At 34.3% G+C, this 19,100-nt stretch overlaps 1 protein-coding gene across 3 annotated transcripts in view; it reads right to left on the bottom strand.

Moving 5' to 3' along the window:
• Positions 1-1,802: 1,802 nt before the first annotated feature.
• ZC2HC1A (zinc finger C2HC-type containing 1A) overlaps positions 1,803-19,100 on the bottom strand; it is a 49,891-nt gene continuing 32,593 nt past the window's right edge. Inside the window, exons 8-10 of one of the 3 annotated variants that reach the window (XM_058528920.1) lie at positions 16,417-16,533; positions 12,980-13,087; positions 1,803-4,353 (exon numbers count right to left, since the gene is read on the bottom strand). In XM_058528920.1, the coding sequence (XP_058384903.1) occupies positions 4,188-4,353; positions 12,980-13,087; positions 16,417-16,533 (391 nt within the window). In that variant the 3' untranslated portion in view covers positions 1,803-4,187. Of the gene's footprint in view, positions 4,354-7,752; positions 8,055-12,979; positions 13,088-16,416; positions 16,534-19,100 lie in introns of those variants that run through there. The other 2 variants (XM_058528918.1, XM_058528919.1) reach the window with 2 other exon arrangements.

The raw sequence follows: 19,100 nt of genomic DNA, 5'->3' as shown, positions 1-19,100 counted from the left end.
CCAGGTTCCCGTTAAGCATTAGGACAGGGCAGAAAAAAAGAAAATAGGAAACTTGCGGTGATAAGAGAGAAGCTCCATCTTCAAGTCTTGGGCAGTATTTTCTTGGCACCTTTATAACAAAAAAGTTCCATTAAAATGAATTCTTCCTGGGGCTGGCCCGCTGGAGTAGTGGTTAAGTTCACATGCTCCACTTTGGTGGCCCGGGAACCAAGGCACCACTCGTCAAGCCATGATGTGGCGGCGTCCCACATATAGAGAAAGACGGGCACAGATGTTAGCCCAGGGCCAGTCTTCCTCAGCAAAAAGAGGATTGGCAATGGATGTTAGCTCAGGGCTAATCTTCCTCACACACACACAAAAATGAATTCTTTTTGTCCTAAGTTGTAATTGTCCATTTACATATCAGCTTCTCCAAATAAATTATATCAACTTTAGGGCAGGGACTTAATTACATCTTATTTATTTCTCTTGATTCCTAGCATTTCATGGAATAAAGACCATATCAAGCATTTTTTAAATGTTTACAGCTTTAGCTTTGTGCATTCTCCATTAGCTGGTCTAACCATTTATTTAGCTCCTATTTAAATAGATGTCATTCTCAAATGTTAGATAATGTTAAGCCAGGCTAGATGATTGAAAAAAAAATCCTTAAAGGATATAGATTATAACTGTTGTACAACTAAGATGAAATGTTAAATAGTACAAGGAATATTTGGTAATGTGCACGAGTAATATGTTTGAGATGCATAATTTTGCTAACAAAATACTGTGAGGTAAATGTTAAATTATCTATCAATTACTACCACATAGGTGCTTGAAATGAGCTAGGCTAGGTTTTTAAGAAATCAACATATGGATTATGAAAATCACAATAAAACAAACAACAAAAACTATCTCTTAAAAATCTCTGTAACTTCATGTTATCAAAAAAAAAAAAATCATACCTATACTGCTGAGAGGCCTTTAAGACAATTGGAGGCTCATAATATTAAAATATCCAAAAGCACCCCCTAGTGGCCAAAAAGCGATTCACATATAAGACAACAAAATTGTATATAAATAATGAGTATCCTGACAATATTTAACTGAAAAATTTCTAAATGAGAATGAGTGTGGCTGTCATTAACTTTAATGATTCTGCACTGCTCTATTCAATAATATAGTCCGTTGGAAAAATTAACCTTAGTACTAAAAATATACTTACCATATAAAATACATATATTTGCAACGCAAATAGACACCACAGTTCTGCTGACTCTTTGTAGCTGTTTGTCTTTTCTATTATTTTTTCATTCCCTGAGCTTCTACTCATGGCAGCAGCGTTTACCTCTAGCCTAAGGAAAACTGAGTACAGTTAAACATGCCTAATCTGATCATATTTTCACTAGAGACAGCTCCTGTTTAAAATATTAAATATAATGGTTTAAATCATTAAGTATTCATCACAAACACTTTTTGCCATTAAACTAATATTACCTAATTAGAAATATCCATAATGTTTCCTATCAACCTTGACTTCACTGTTTTCAAGTGCTAAATTTTATTGGCTATGAAGAGAATGTTTCCTATGCCTTAAAAATCTTGTGGTGAAATATATTTATAATAGTTTGAGGTCATAAACACTTCAATAAAATAGTAATAATTTATTTAAAAGCTGATGGCACAAAAACAACTGCCAATGATAAGCTACTTTCTCATTAAAAAATTTGTATTTTGACTTCGAATATTTTCTTTATGTTTCAGTTTGTTCCCATCTTTTCACCTATGTCTGGCTAAAAGATAAAACGTCAATGAAAACCAAGTAGCATTTTTTTGCTTCATGTCTTTATTGAATAGGTTCAAAATGAAGATATTATTTGTAATAAAAAAACAGAGTGAACAAGAGACAACAGCAGCCATAATAATCTTACTTTTTTAAGCTAATAACTTTCAGAATAATATATAAGCAATTTTTACATTTTAATTTAAGCTTACAATCTTTTTTTTAATTCTACCACACTGGCAAATACTTGTGAAAATAAATAAAAATAAAATAAATGATGCATCGAACTAGGAAAATTTCTTAAAAACCAAGCTATTGCACAACAAATCAACATGAGAATACTATATGCAAGTAATACAGAAATGTATTTAAATACATTGTCACAACATGTTTCATAATTCATAAATATATTTCACCTACTGTTTATAATAATCTCTGGGTTCTGGAATTGAATGATTTCTTACCAACTCGTTTTCCATGTAGTACATTATAACATTTATTTGCTACTGTGAAATGCAGTGAGAAACAAACATATGCCACTTTTTAATTTAAGCTCATTTATCTATCCCTTCCCGGGGCAGACAAAAATTATGTGGTCTTAAAAAAAATACTTGAAAGAAAATAGTGCTCAGTTCTAAATAAAACAAAATTTTAAAGTTCTGCATATAATTTATAACAATTAGGACAGAAGAACATAAATTACTGAAACAGAAATCTAATATTATTCTCCTAAATTTATTACAGCTTTTTCTAATTGATGGACTGTTTTTTTGACCATGATGACTAAATAAAGACAACCAGAAAAAAAGATTAATAAAAATTCAGGAAAGAAACTATAAGGTAAGTAAAATGACAATTCCTATTACCACTAAGTTTGTTTCCCCTGCCTCAACAAAAACAAAAAAACCCCAAAAACCTAATGAATAAAATTATAAAGTATAAGCATAAATAAATTTCAGAGAAAATTATGACACCAATTTCTACACTGATCCTTACAGTGGATCAGAATCATAAGAAACTAGAAATTGCCTATAAAAGATTTGCTTGTACCTTTACAATACGATCAAAAGCTCTGTTAGGTTTGATTCAACAGAAATGACTACTGACTTACTGAATATGGCTGCACCAGCAAAGACAGATTTCTACTACTAAATACCATGTTACACTGAAAGTGACAATGATTAAAAGCTGTATTCTAGTCAAAGTTAGAGTATAATTAAATTTTTGTGAATGTTTAATTACATAATAAGTCAGCTATGCATTAAAGCAATGCATTTTCAGTGGCTTTTTATTGTGATGTGAATGGTGTTTCATCATTAAACATAAAAGAAAACGTGAGTAGGAAAACTTAGATATTCTTTTAACCTACTCATAACTACATCTAACTACAAGGGACTAAAATGCAAATACTTTTTACCTGCATGCCCTGCACTAATGATTAATTACCAAAGTTATTATTTATTAGGTGATGTGGTTTGTATTAAAATAATTTCTTCTAAATTCAGATAGAAATAAACATGAAAGATTTTGCAAGGAATTTTGAGCATCTTATACTAAATAATTACATTTTCGAACTGCAAAAAACAAAACTACTCTTTAGACGTGAGGTTATGGAAAAAGAAAGAAAAAAAGTGAAATTTGGAGACACAATTGGAAGTAGAAAGAATATATGTTCAACCAATACACACAGAAGTAAAAAAATCATTCAGTTATAACTAGAATAAGAAACATCTGTATTTTCAGCCGTGTGTTTCTGAAAAGAAAATTGCATAATTACATTTTCAAAGAATGAGTAAAGATTTTTAAATTACATAATTAATAATACACCAAGTAAAGGGCAACATAAACCTTAGGGGTTTTTTCTGTCTTTTTTTTTGATATTAATAAAATTCTTTGTGGGAGAGCTCTACAAGAAAATGACCTCACATAACTAATTGTAACTAAAAATATTCTCTTCAATTCCAAAATTCCGAGCATCCCATCCTATTATGGTACTATCTGAAAATAGGTACCAATAATAAAAATGTTTATTCTGATTTTTTGCTCAAAGGAATGATCATCCTAAACCTTTGAGGGCTAAGCAGCAGCGTTTGCGAGTCTGTGGAAGCATACTTATTGTGCTTTAACAACAACAACAAAAAATACCTAAATTAGTGATTCCACTTGAAATTATTTTCTGACAGATTAAGTGAATATTTCCTTGAATGGCACAGTTTGGGGTATCAGGTTTATTATATACAGTATATGTACACATATATATATATACACACACACATTACAGACTCAAAAGATTATGCTCCAAAAATTGCTGAAAAACATATTTTGAACAATTTTAGCAGAAAAGAACTAGAGGAAGCGCTCTAGCTGGCCAAGCAGCAATAGTCATAAAACTCTGGACTTAGCTCTTTTTTTTTTTGGATTTTGTTCACAGAACCATTCTTCGAACACCACATTCACAGCAGAACTTTGCCCATTCTACAGGGTATTTAGTCCCACACTCGTGGCAGAATTTTGGTAAGTGTCCAGATGAGTTTCCTTCAATGCCTTTAATGTTTCCGCCATTAAGTGAAGATATATAGTCTCCATCCGGCCTGAGGAAGTACAGAAAAAAAATGGAAACACAAAGTTCACATAACCCTTGGGAAACAGGACATAATATTAAGCATAACTAAAAGCTTCCTTAATCTCATTTTTAATATTCTTCCAGTTCAGATAAAAAAAGAATCTCTTTTAGGAAATACTGAAATTCTAAATGTTGTCTTTGGCATTATATTTGTCCCTGTTAGAATTCTTCATGAGCACATGCAGCCGCGCCTTCCATCAGCTCTATGTACTTGGCATTTACGACAACGGGAACAGGAGGAAAATTATAGTGTCCTTTCTGCAAAACCATCTATGAAGAGAGAACTGGAACCCAGCACTGAGGAAGACGGAGATGTTCCGGTTCCCAGGTCTCCCTCATTGGTCACAAGGACTGTAGGTTGAAACTCCTAGTACTTCTTTCATTATTTATTTTAATCGTATTATTAAATTATATTAAATTATTGTGATGCAATAAATGCTCAACAAGCCCCTATACATGCCCTGGCAGAGTGGGCCTTATTAACAACATAGCAATGAAAGTAATATAGATGTCAGAAGAACTACATACTATAACAACAGTTTTAGAGCAAAATGCTTGAGATTATAAAGGTTTCATCAGAAAAGCCAATCATTGAGGAAATTCAGCTTCTACTGATGAAACACTAATTAACTGGAAGAACAGCTATTTGATTCCCATAAGAACATCTTTACATTCCCTCCTGGCATGTGTTCTTCCGAGAACATGATATTTACTTTAAAGTTACCATATAGAGAATTCAATTGCTGGTGTCATATAAGCATGATGCCATTGAAAAAAATTTTTCTTTTATCTCTAGAGGTAGCCATTGGAGAATTCTAGGTGCTCCCCAGTCTAGATGCTTCTTTCCTGCAGGCAGTTTAAGAGCGATAAAGAATCACTGGACTTTCTGATAAAACCCACTGGGGATCTAAAAGTTATGCTGATGAAAATAAGAGCATATGTCAGTATTTTACAGGCCTGGAAGGTTCTTTCTTCTTTCAGTCCCACTAGAGACAGGGTGTAGAATTACTATGATCTCCAGCATCAAGAAGCATACCCACTTAGATATTGAGAGCAAATTTATAGCTATCAGAATAATCTTTTCAAACCACAAAGAATATAATGAATTAGAAGACATAACCCCAATCAAGGAAGAATGTCATGGGAAAATAAGCCAATTTTATTGTCAATGAAATGTATAAGAATTACCTTAAAAGAAAAGATCATTTCAACACTGCATATGGCAATTTAAGGAAATCAACACTCATACCAACATTAATAAGTATTCATAAAATATCAAAACTTCAACTTAACTAGATACTGCCAGATTTCTCTACATAGTGGTTGGCAAATTTATACTCCCACTGGCAGCATATGAGGGTTCTCAATGTCACAGGTTTTTAACACAATTTGCACTTTCAAGAGTTTTTCATTTTTGCTTATCTGATGGGAATAAAATGGTATCCAACTGCAAATATACAAACCCCTGACTGCTTGTCAGGCTGAACACCCTGTCACACTTTTTTGCCATTTGGATTTCTACTATTGTGAACTGCCTATTCCCCACCCTTCTCCATCCCCCCACCAAAACCCACCCATTTTTCTACTGCGTGCCTTCATTTTTAAAATTTTCTTTGTCGAAATTTCCCAGATATCCTGGATAAAAGTCCTGGAATTTTTTAGTTTATATATATAGTGTATCTTTTTCCAGTCTGTCACACTGTTTCACTTTATCCCTGGAGTCTTTTGAAGCACTAGGTTTTCATTGTATTACGATGCAATACATCAATCAGTCTCTTGCTGTACAACTCGTATTTGCTAAATTACTTAAGAAATTCTTTCCTCAGACGATAATGAGACTTCTCTATTTTATTCTGAAGTCTTTATAGCTTTCCAGTCCCCATTTAGGTCTTTAATTTACTTGTAGCTTATTTTTTTTATACGTGATATAAGTAGAAAATTTTTCTCGACATGGATATCTAATAGTCCCACCACTCCCCATTCCCTGGATCTGCATTGCTACCTCTGAAATTTCCAGTTATTTGTGGGACTGGGTTCTTTTTTTAACCACTGCATTCTGATCCACTGTTCTATTTGTCTATCCTTGAATCAGTATCAGACTGTCTTCCCTACTATAGCCTCATAAATCATTCATGCATCATTCTTTAACCTGGCTAATTTTAAGCTTTTGTTCTTCATTTACATTTTGAAAACAACTTGTCAAGATTCATGAATTTTATTTGAAAATTGCACTGAATTTTTACATTGATTTAGGAGAGAACAGATAGCTTTAAGAGATAGCTTTATGATGTTGAATTTTCTATTATATGAAGAAGGTATATTTTTCCATTTTGGTTTTCTTTAATATCTTTGAAGTTTTGTAATTTTCTCCATCAAAATTACAGTTTTTGCTTAGATTTTAAACTGATTCCTATGTACCTTGAATTTGTGTTTGTGTGTGGGTATTTCTAAAAAAAAAGTTGCTGATAAAAAGACTAATAATTTTCAGTATACTGATATCAAATCCAGCAAATTTACTAAAAGACTTCATTATTATTTATTCATTAGTTTGTCTTTTTTGGGTGTTCTACATATAATCACATAATAGCAATATTGTGTCTTTATTTCTATGTCTTGTAATTTTAGCTTTTTTTTCTTGTTTTACTATACTAGCTAGATATTCTATTAAAACAGAAATGATTATAGCTGACATTCTTGTGTTATTTCTGCTTTTAAAGAAAATGCTTCTTACATGTCACCATTAAATATGAAGACTGATGTAGGGTTCTAGTAAATACATTTTGTTGATTTAATAACATTCCCTTCTATTCCTAATTTTCTAAGAACTTTTTTAAAAATCAAGAATAGGTGGTGAATCTTACTGAATATCTTTTATATACATAAATATATAAAATATATAAATGTGTGTGTATATATATTAAAATGACCAATATATTTTAATCCTTTAATCTGCTGATGTGATAAATTATATTAATAGACTTCCTAACATTAAATCAATCTTATTTTCTGGGATAAATCTGAAGTGTCATGACTTTCATGTTTGTGGATTCAATTCGCTAAAATTCTTGGATATTTTTACTTGTATTTTCAAGTTTATAAGTACAACTGATTACAATTTTACATTCTTTCATTAGTCTGGGTATTAAGGTTTTACGAAACATTTAAAAGAAGTTGAGGAATGTCGTTTTTCACTTCCCTCCCCTGGAATATTTTGGTAGAATTTATCATGTAAAACAATCATGAGCCCATTCTGTGTGTGTGCACGTGTGTGCGTGCGTGCACGTGTGTGATGAGGAGGCAGGGCTAGTTTGTTATTTACTGATTCGATGTCTTTAATAACTATAAGCCTATATAGTTTTGTAGTTCATTTGAAATCAGTTTTCATAAGACACATTTTTCTAGGAAATTGTGAATTTCACCTAAGTTACTGACATAAAATACTTATAATTTTAAATCTCTGCTGCATCTGTAGTTACATCCCTCTTTTCATTCTGAATATTATTTGTACCTTCCCTCCTTCTTGTTGATCAATCTTGAGAGAAGTTTGCTTTATCATTTTAAATGAACCAAATTTTTCACTTTGTTTATCCTCTTCACGTATTACTCACTCATTCCCATTAAAAAAACATTTACTGAGACCCTGGTTTACGTCAAGTACTCCTCTTGAGCCTGGAGACAGAGCAGTAACAAAACGGATAAAAATTCCTGCGCTTAGGGAGCTCACAGTTTTGCAGAGAAGACAAGACACAGCGTAGATAACATCTACAGCAGGTCACAGGCTAAACAATAAAGCACAGCGGGACACAGAGCACGGGGCAGCGTGAGAGGGTCCAGAGCCATGAGGAGTGAGGACGAGGATGAAAGAAGAGTCTGGAGCGTGTTGTGACAGCTAAGTAAATTAGAACACAGGGCCTAACAAATTCAACCTGCCCTGGGCCGGCCCAGTGGCGCAAGCGGTTAAGTGCGCACGGTCCGCTGCGGCGGCCCGGGGTTTGCCGGTTCAGATCCCGGGCGCGCACCGATGCACCGCTTGGCAGGCCATGCTCTGGCGGTGTCCCATACAAAGTGGAGGAGGATGTTAGCCCAGGGCCAGTCTTCCTCAGCAAAAAAGAGGAGCATTGGCAGATGTTAGCACAGGGCTAATCTTCCTCACACACACAAAAAAATTTCAACCTGCTGACAGTACTGATGGGAATCTGAGTTAACTGAAGGTGAAGTCTCACCCCGAGTTCTGAAGCTCCCTCTCCACTCCTGTCAACAACGATGCAGAAGCCAGGACCCCAATGGTCTCATCAGGATCTCAAGCAGCTGCCGAGCACCACCCTGGAGGGAGCTCCTACTTGACCACCAGTTGTTTCCTTAATGCTCTCTATTATCATCTTTTTATTTCATTAGTTTGTTTTATCTTTATTATTTCATACAGTCAGTATTAGCTGAGATTTATTTAAGTAATTACCAATTTCTTTGTTCACCATTCCTCCTTGCAAAGTTCCTCCACTGGTCACTTTCCTTTTTCCTAAAGTACAGTCTTTGGATGTTCCTTTAGTCATGGTCTATAGATGGTAAATTTTCTCAATTTTTTTTGTCTGAAAATAACTATTTCATTCTCATTCTTGGAATGATAATTTAGCTCAGCGGTTCACAAAGTGACGTCCTCAATCTGGCAGCATCAGCATCTTCTGAGAACTTACTATAAATGCTGAATCTTATGCCCCACTTCTGACCTACTGCATCAGAAATCCTGGGCTGGGGCCAACAAGCTGTGTTATAATTAGCGCTCCAGGCGATTCTGATGCACTTTCAGGTTTGAGGACCACTGGCTTAGTTGGTACACAAGCAAAGGTCAGCAGTGACTCCCCTCAGCACTCTGACCGTGCCGATTCCATCGTCTTTGGGCCCCAAGTGCTGCAGGCGAGCTGTGTACTATCTGGGTAATCCTCACGTTGTCTAAGTCATGTCATTTTCTGTCTGGCTGCTTTTAAGATCTTCTCATTGTCTGTCTTCTCAAGTTGCATCACAATGCATCTTCATGTTGTTTGCATTTTATTTATCCTGCTTGGGATTGTTGTTCTTTGATTCTGAGAACTCACGTTTTTCATTAATCCTGGAATATTCTCAGTTATTAACTCTTTGAATGATGTCTCTCATTCACTCTATTTTGTTCTTTTGACCTCTGATTCAATAAATCTTAGACCTTATTTTACCACCCATGATTTTTAATCTCTTTCTCATCTTTCATCTCTCTTGGGACTACATTCTGGATAATGCCTTTAAATCTACCCTCTAGTTAACTTCTCTCTTCTTCAGCTCTGTCTAATCTACAATTTAAACCATCCCTTGGGTTTTTGGGTTTTTTCCTTATATTAAGTTCTGTTTGGTTGTTTTGTAAAGATGCTCTAATCTTTTTGTGATAGAATATTGTCATTGTTAATGATTCCAATTCTCTCTTCCTATTTCTTTAAATACTTTAAACAGACATTTTATAAGCAATGTCTGATGATTTCAGTATCTTAAGTAATGGGCACTGGGGTTTGTTTTATGCTAACGCTCACTCACTCATGATTGCTTGTTTCTTTGTATAGTTTGGAATTTCCACGTGTCTTTTGTAATTCAGAATTGCAAGCTCATGTTTGCTCACCTGAGAGAATCAGGAAGCCTGGGTTAAGAGTATTTCACACCAGAGACGATTTGCTTTTGCTTTTACAGGCTCCAAGGGAGCTACTAAACCAAGACTATCCAAGTTATTTTTCCAGTTAAGAATTTCTTAGAATAATGCAGATATTGTATTTTCAAACCTTAAACTCATGTGAAGGTGAGCCTATAGTTATGAATTACCAGGGGAACTCTTGCATTCCTCTGAGTCATGGCTGAGACAAACAAGTTTCCTTGGGGTCTCCTAGTCCTGGTTGGTGAAATTTTTTTTTCCTAACCCATCCTTTCACTGAGAGATAACCCTTTGAGTATTGTGAGAAAAGGGTTAATAGAACTCTTTCTCCTTTCCTGTGGACACATTTGACATTGGGATAAGTTCCTAGCTCTGTTTAATGAAAACCTAATAAAGGTGGAACGCCAGCTGTGTTTCCAGGCAATAGTGCTTATACGTAGTCCACTGAAACTGGACATACCCCTCAGGACAACCTGGAGGCTATGTTTATGGGACTGTTATGAGAGATATTGGTTCCCCGTGGGTACACAGAATTTCTAATTATAAACCGTTCCTATACCCACCTATGAGATTTTGTTCTCTTCACCTAAGCTGTCACCTGGAAGGCCAAAGACTAGGCTCAGGACTGCGGCAGGGGCTTCCACGAAAGAGAAACACCTGATGCTGCCCTGCTGTTGTTCCATATTTCCTGTAAATAACTCCAATGCCAAACGTAACATATCGTCACGTGAGTATCTCTAGCTGAGCCTAAGATGGCCCCTTGGAGGGTATCTCTAGCTGAGCCTAAGATGGCCCCTTGGAGGGCATTTCAAGAGTCCTGGCTTAGAGCAAGAGGCACAGGAGGAGGGAAGAGAAAGTTGACTTTCTAACCCTCCACTTTGTACAAGCCCAAAAAATCAACTCCTCTCTCCCACAAAGAAATTAAAACTCAAGCCTCTAAGTAGTGAAGATCAGTCAAAATCTTAAATGTAGCTGCAGTGTCAGGATTAATTTACCAATTTGACCTCTAGTTTCCTTTATATTTTTGTCCTGTTTCTCTAACTTTTCTGAGAGCTAAGCTATACACTCAAAAGGATATTTGTTCCATTTTATCCAGCATTTCTAGGTGTTTTTGGACCTAGGAAACGTCCAGGAAATCTAGTCTATTATACTTCAGAAAAAGAAGTCTCTAACATTTTTTCATCTACTATGGTTATAATTATTTCTATCTGGAATGGGGGGATAGGATAGTAAGGGTAAGTTAGGTGAGCAAGGGGCTTCCCATCACATATCAACCATCTAAAAAGAAAGAAGGAAAACCAAAGAAGAACCCAAATTTGTTTTTTAATGTGAGTTTTGCCCCTGCCTGTTCACACTTCTTTTGTCTACCTCTTTGGCAAGACAAGATGATCTTTTCATTCAAGTATACGTATTTATTAAATTCTCCATTCTATAAGAGAATGTTAATACTATATTCAGCCTTGATTCAAAACACATGCCTCCAGACATAAACAACACAGTACAACCACACTCCAGGACTTCGAGAAACACATGCTCACTTTTTTGATATTTAACACGTATCAAAACCTCAGCTGAGACAAACAGTATTTACTAAAGAATCTAGCTAGAAAGATAGCAATTCCTCTATTCCTCTATGGTTCTCAGCCTTTGTTATATGTAAGCAACACTTAAAACTTCTTAAATGGCAGATGCCCAGATCCCACTCTCCAAACCAAAGATATCAAAATCTCTGGGACAGACCTGGACATGTTCATTTTTAGAAAGCTCCACGGGCGCTTCTGATGGCAACCAGGATTGAGAGCTACTATCTTAGATACTTGAAAATCTATCCCTGGATTACATCTGAATAACAGATAGCTGTATACGTTATACACATACAACACAAGCAGACAATACATGTACTTACACATAACATACACACACCCCACAACTGTTTTTCATGGATCATAGGACGTCATGTTATAGGCCTGCATTGAGGGCATCTTAAGAAAACACCCTATGAGATTCATCCCCATATTTACGGTAGGGATGTTAATTAAAAAGTTATCCATTGAATTATTCAGTGCCTCTTTATGAGAATTCACAGGAGAACTTTTGGGGCCTCAGGACTCGCTGTGCTTTCACAGAGAAACTGATTTATTTTTCCTTTTTAGACAACATGAATTATGTAATTAACTGCTCCTATCTTCCCCTATACTCTGGCTGCTACAAGTCTAGACCCCAACTTGTGGCTCCTGGCTGGCCTATATACAGGGTCTCATGACACATATTTTGTGGACTAACTTCATTCCTTTTTTTCATTGTATCTTTTAATTCTCATTTTTCCTTTTTCTATTCTTCTTTCATTTTTAAAACAATTGTATGTCACTGTACGTTACGGATTTATCTATCTTGTCTTAAAACTTTCCAGAATAAGTTGGGATACATATAAAAAGTAAATATATATAACTGAGATGATTTCATTATATGCTTAAAAGCAGTGAATGTACAAGTCATGCAAATACTGTGACAGATTAAAAAGGGAAGTACATGGATAATCACAACCTCAGCAGGGAGTTTAAATGTATTAAAATGCTGCTGAAAATGATAATAGCAGTGGTTTAAAGGGTGTATTATTCAACTCTTGGAGGTAAAAATAACTATGTTGCAGTTAAAAGAAAGACACAAAAAACACAAATGAAACCAGTGGAACTGAACAAATTGTCTTTGAGCATTTATAACAACAATTATAACTACAAGCTTTAGGAAAATATTATTTATGTACAAACTATTTCTTTAGTGTACAACTTAAAAGCCAGATTAAATCATATAGCAAAGAAAGTATCAGATTTTCTATAAATAGCCTGATATATATTTTTGTATGTGGTGTTTGGAAAACTACATATACTCATTTTTATTTTGGTTATTAGAATATCAGAGTTAAACATACCTGGCTATGTAGCTATCAGTATATGTTTTTCTTTTGCTCATAAGCACACCTGAGGCAGGATTTCGTGCCAAACTGGGTGGTGTGGTATTTCGAGGTTTGATGTTAGCTCTAGAAGACAGAAAGAGATGGCATAATGAAAAACTATTGACTAGTAAGCATTTATTTCTCAAGTTGCTTATTTGCATAATTAGAAAAATAATTAGAAGCTGTGGAGAGGTAAATTCAAAAGATTAACATCAAATAATTATTTTAAATCTGAAAACAATAGTAGTTAATACTAAGGATAAACCAAAGCATTTTGCATTCACTAACAGTATCCTGATGGTATATAAAATCAATTAAAATATATATATATATGCTTTATATGAAATTTATAAGTTAATCATTCTGAAAGGCTTCGAGTTTTTTAAAGTTTAAAATCTATAGTTCCCTCCAAATAGACGTGTTTTATTAAATGCCTACAAGTAACTGTTAAATAATATGTTTAGCACCTGAGATGTGGTTAAAAAAATAGCTAACCACTTTAAGAAGATAATATTCAATTTATGACAGTCTGTTCTTGGAAACAGCAACTAAAATAAATAGGTTAATATGATTTTCCCTTTAAAGATTTAATTTCACCAACTACACAGCCTGAGCTATCTGGTATCAGTAGAGAAGGAGCTCTGGTTTGATCACCACTGAATTCCCTTTCTGAAACTTGAGGAATCAAAGAAAGCTTAGAGGGCTATGTGATGGTATAACGGTAGAAGCATAGGCTTTGGGATTCAGATGAATCTGGATTCAAATCCCAACTGCTACTGATCAAGTTTGTTATAGCGATCAACCTGCTGAGCCCAAATTCCCTCATTTATAAAACGTGACCATCACTTATCTTATAGGCAGTTATGAGACATAAATTGCAATTTATACAAACATTTAGCATAGTTGATGATGATGATACTATTATTACTACTATGGCTATTGCTACTACTACAAGTTAACATTTACATAACGGTGCTTACTACATTTGGTATAGCTACATTTCTAATTGCTTTCACATATAAACTTATTTAATCCTCACAATAATCCTATGAAGTAGGTAGAATTAATAACTCCATTTTATAAATGAGGCAACAGAGATAGTAACTAACCAAAGTGACACGGCCAGCATGTTGCTGAACCAGGGGCCAGATGTTTAATCAAATTTTAGTTCCCTCCCCCCAGAGATTTAGTCAAATCTTTTCATTTCAGAGATAAGCAATGTTATGTTGTACAAACAAGCAGAATACTTTTTAAAATTCCTTCAGAGCGGAAGTTCTTAAACTTTGGCTAAAATTCTTCCTCCTCCACTAGTACAGCAAAGCTGGAGAGTCTCCTAATATTTTAGATAGCTACCTCCAAAATACATGGAGGTAATAACAACATCTACTATGTTTCAATAAATACACTACATGTCAAATACAATGCTAGGTACTATACATACTTCACTGCTTCCTCTTCACAAAATCTCAGAAGGTATTATTCCCATTTTAAAGTTGAAGAAACTCATATTCAGAGAGAATAAGTAAGTTGCAAAGCTATTATGTGGCCAGAGTACTTGAATTTGAATTTAGGTGGGTTGTATTACAATTCTTATATTCAAATATGCAATGCTGTCATTCAAAGAGGGGCTGCTTTGAACAGTTACTTTAAATTATTTCTGAGCTTCGACGAGTGAAGAACCACCTTGGTGCATGGACGGGTTACCCTGGACCTCTTCAAACGACCATGAGGTGTCCATCCATGAGGTGTATTTTGAAGGTGTATCTACGCTACTTTATATGGCCCCTCGAGGGATGTTGCAGAACTGCGACAGTGCCTTTTTAGAAATACGTTCTCTAAAAAATCACTGCCAAAAAATGGCAGTTCCTCCAGTGAGAGTCATAAGAACAGGAAGGACACTTTTTTTCTGGTTCTGGAACAAATTTTGTTAGAAATCCTATCACCTTCATATAATATGTACGTGAGATATGCAGACAATACAAACACAGCCTATCACATATTTTTAGTAATGTCTTCTAAGACATGGAATTTGAATATCAAAAACCACTCTTAAGAGATTGAAAAGAACTGTCTTGATTGGTACTTAAAACATGTTGCCCTAGGGGCCACCCTGGTGGCGTAGTGGGTTAAGTGTGCGGGCTCCGCTTCACAGGCCTGGGGTTCGCAGGTTTAGATCCCAGGAGCGGACCTACGCACCGCTTACCAAGCCATGCTGCAGCAGGCGCCCCACGTACAAAGTAGAGGAAGATGGGCAGAGATGGTAGCCCAGGGCCAATCTCCCTCAGCAAAATGAGGAGGATTGGCAACAGATGCTAGCTCAGGGCTAATCTTCCTCACCAAAAAAAAACCCAAAAAAACCCCACACATATTGCCCTAGTCTCACATGGCCAAGACATTTCTCTTCCTGGTTAGAATCGGAATAACCTACTCTTATTCTGTATCTGCTTGCTATAGTACAAGCAATAATAAAAGAAAATTTAATTTTGGAATTAAATTTAATCTACACTTAATCTACCTTACTGCTAGTCAATGTTTCTCTGAGATCTGCTTCAGAGAGTACAGACAGCAGTAGTAGCACAAAAAAAAACGGCTCAGGGCCCAAATTCTTCCTTTTAGGATTTATCACTAACTACTCAAAAATCACACACGGCTGCTGCTAATACCTTCACGACTTCTTCCAACTTTATGTTACTGTAAATCTAGTTACATTTATTATTACTTTTCATACATGGTAAAAGAACGTTCTAGTAGGCCTTGGTTTAAAAATTAGCTAAGGGAACTGTGTTTAACAATATATTTTTCAACTTTAATAAGTAATTTATTAGACCCTAATTTCATCATTTTCAAACCAGAAGGCTAGACTTGGTATGGGGGCCCAAACTAGTAAGCCTTGAAGACTTAGGTGGAGGAGTTCCAAAGTGACTGCCATTGCCACATGTGCCTCTCTTCTCAGTTTGCTAAGGCAGTAACAAATGTCTGAATGTTTTCTAAGATCCTTTTTCCTGCCTTTTTATAATTCATCATCTGCTTAACTAAAAGGTAATCCAGCAATATTAAATAATACATGTGGCATAATATTCCCTCTACTCTTCTTTTCAAAAATATTACTACTAAAGAAAAAGCTTCATGAAAAAAACAATTACTGAAGGTGACTATTTCAACCCTTTAAAAATTAAAATTTAACAGAATAAAATGTATACTCTAAAAAAAGCCATTATTTGGGACGACAGAAATGTCCACCAAAAATCAAAGTGTTTTAAGTCCTAGAAGATTATCTAGCACTTCTTGTATTAAAAATGATTAAAATAACATTTTTTAAGTATAGGAATATACAAGTTTATAGTATTCCATTATAGAAAGCCTTTAAGGAAATATCTGAAAAAGATTAACCAAACTAAGTTACAAGTACTTACTTGGAAATGGGTAATAACTCATGTCTTTTGGTGGCACTGTCTGATTGTGTATCACTGTCATACAACCTTTGCACATGTCTTCCAGTTCGAAGTGGAGGGCCTAACTTGTCCATCTTACTATTAAAATATATAAAGGTGTACCCATAAGGAGATTGCTACGATTTGTTTCTTTACATAAAATTTTTTTTAAAAAGACATTATTCTGGTTCATCAGAAATCCACCCCACAAGCTGTTAATTATCTGACTGCCAATGTAAGACAACTAACATCAAAAAGAATCCTCACACAGTTTATACAATGTCCATTATTAGACATGAAAATTAGGCCACTCTGCCAGTTCTGATGAATGCACAAAAAAATGCCACATTTATATGTAGCAGGGCAATGGAATCAATGAGGAAACTTAAGGTAACAACTGTTTCAAAAAAAATTCATGAAGCTAGAAGTGAACTAAAGTTATTATTCTAATAAATAAGACAGATCTGATGCCTGTTGTTAATGAAGCTCACAAATAATCTCACTTTTTCCCTTCCCTGAATTCACAGAACCTTTCTCTTTTCTTCTTTATGATTTCCCTTGCATTTAAAAATTCCAAATATAAAATAAGGAATCAAATAAATAATATATTTATATCTTTACCCAAACTGACTTTCTAACAAAGAACGACTATTTGTGAAATTCATCCAGAGAAAAGTAAAACATGATCTTATGTGAAAAAACATGGATGGCAATTCTGAAAAATCACATATAAAAATGTTAAAGGGCCATGCCATCTGAGGCTTTCTATTTTTTTTTTCACTTACAAAAGTATAAAGGATCTCCATCTAGAGGATAATAGGAGAACTGCTGGTTTGTAGATATTTCATGGTTTTACATCAACCAAATAACTGAATCATATATACTATCACCAACCAATATCCATTGATAGCAGGGAAAATTAAATTAGGACATCAGGAGAATTATCTTAAAAAAACTACTGAACAACACAGCACTGCTTGTTCACTTTAAAAGTACAGTCTTTAAGGGATGCTTGTTTGCTCGTTCATTCCTCCCCTTACTCATTGACTACAAATCCTGAGCACCTACTATGTGTCAGGCACTGTGCTACATTCTGGGGAAAGAGAGACTTGATGCTTGTTCTTATGAAGTTCAGCGTCTAAAAAGAATCTGTTCATTTCTCTAGATTATAAAGGTCTCTAAGGAGGGACACATTTTATCTATTTTTATGTTCTTTCAGTATCCTCTACACAGCAGGAATTTTGTTGTAATATTTGATATTAATATTTTACAGATGGTTTACATTAAATTTAAAACATTTTAAGATTTTTTAAAAATGCTTTCATTAAATATATATATTAAGCATAATTTCTAAAATGTTTGAGATTAAATCTGATTTTTTTTTTTAATTTGTGAAAGATTACTGGAAAATTCAACTATCTGGAATTTTAATTAACAAATCAGATTTTCCTTTGAATCATTTAAGAATTATCAAAACATCACTGTTCCAAACAGTGGTTATCTTAACAAAAGGTATCTGTGGATTTGGAATAAGAAATAAAAGATCTTATTTTCTTTCTCAGAAAAAAAGTTACTAAAATTTAAATTTAGAAAATTTTAAACTACATTTTTAAAACAGATTCCTCTAACAGGATAAGAACCACTCAAATCCTACATAAGATACAAAAAAGTTCAAATTCAGAAAGGAAATGTGTAAAATCTAATAAAAATCTAAAGGTAACTGTCTAATGGAAATATTACATATATTCCATATGAGAGGACTGCCAGTATTTTCAGATTTTTAAAACCTAACTGAAAGGCAGCTTCCAATAGTGATTTAACGTACCATATACCTGTGTTATAAAATTCACCTCAATTCATCCATCTACCTAGATACAAGTGTATCCATATATCTATAAATACACACACATATATTGTTACTTAGGCTAAATGTTAATAAAAGTTATTATTAAGCTAAAATCACTTAAATTTATGTCCCTCTACAATTTGCTACTGTTATAATACATATATCATATATATATTATATACTATATGTAGCATATAGTATATAATACATATAATAGTATGTATACTATATACTGTTTTATATATATTTATATATATATGTAGAAAATCTTGACTACATATATATTTTTAAATCCCATGCAATAATAGTCAATGTAGGGGTAATTACATAAATTTAAAAATTATTAGTTTATGAAAGAACTTTCAAATATTTAAATCTTTCCCTCCACTACTCAGATCATAAGATGTAACAGACCATTTCTCATGTACCATCTTCATATTTAATTTACTGAATATGAACATTTCCTTGCTCAAGTCTCCTTTTCTATCAAACCCTTTATTTCTGTGCCTCAACCTCCGGTAGCACTAAAGATAAGTCAAAGCAGTAACAAGATGAAGGGAAACTTGGAAAGAAATTGAAATCTTTGCAAAAGTGGTGATGTATTTTGAAAAGGAACTCAAAGGCTTCAATCCAACTGATTGCTTTTTGGTTGAAGTTTCTTCTCTATGTCTTTCTTGGTCTTCCAAAGTATCAGTTAAGGAAGTGAATAAAATGACTATAGGAACCAGGAAGCCTATGTCTATTACATGTTTTACCCTGACATCTGGGGCATTAGATGTTCCAAGTTACATCGTCTACATATGGGGTTACTTTGAGAATT

This window comes from Diceros bicornis, chromosome 33 (genome assembly GCF_020826845.1).
Source record: "Diceros bicornis minor isolate mBicDic1 chromosome 33, mDicBic1.mat.cur, whole genome shotgun sequence".
Taxonomy (NCBI): domain Eukaryota; kingdom Metazoa; phylum Chordata; class Mammalia; order Perissodactyla; family Rhinocerotidae; genus Diceros; species Diceros bicornis.
This window is presented reverse-complemented; position numbering and strand designations above follow the sequence as displayed.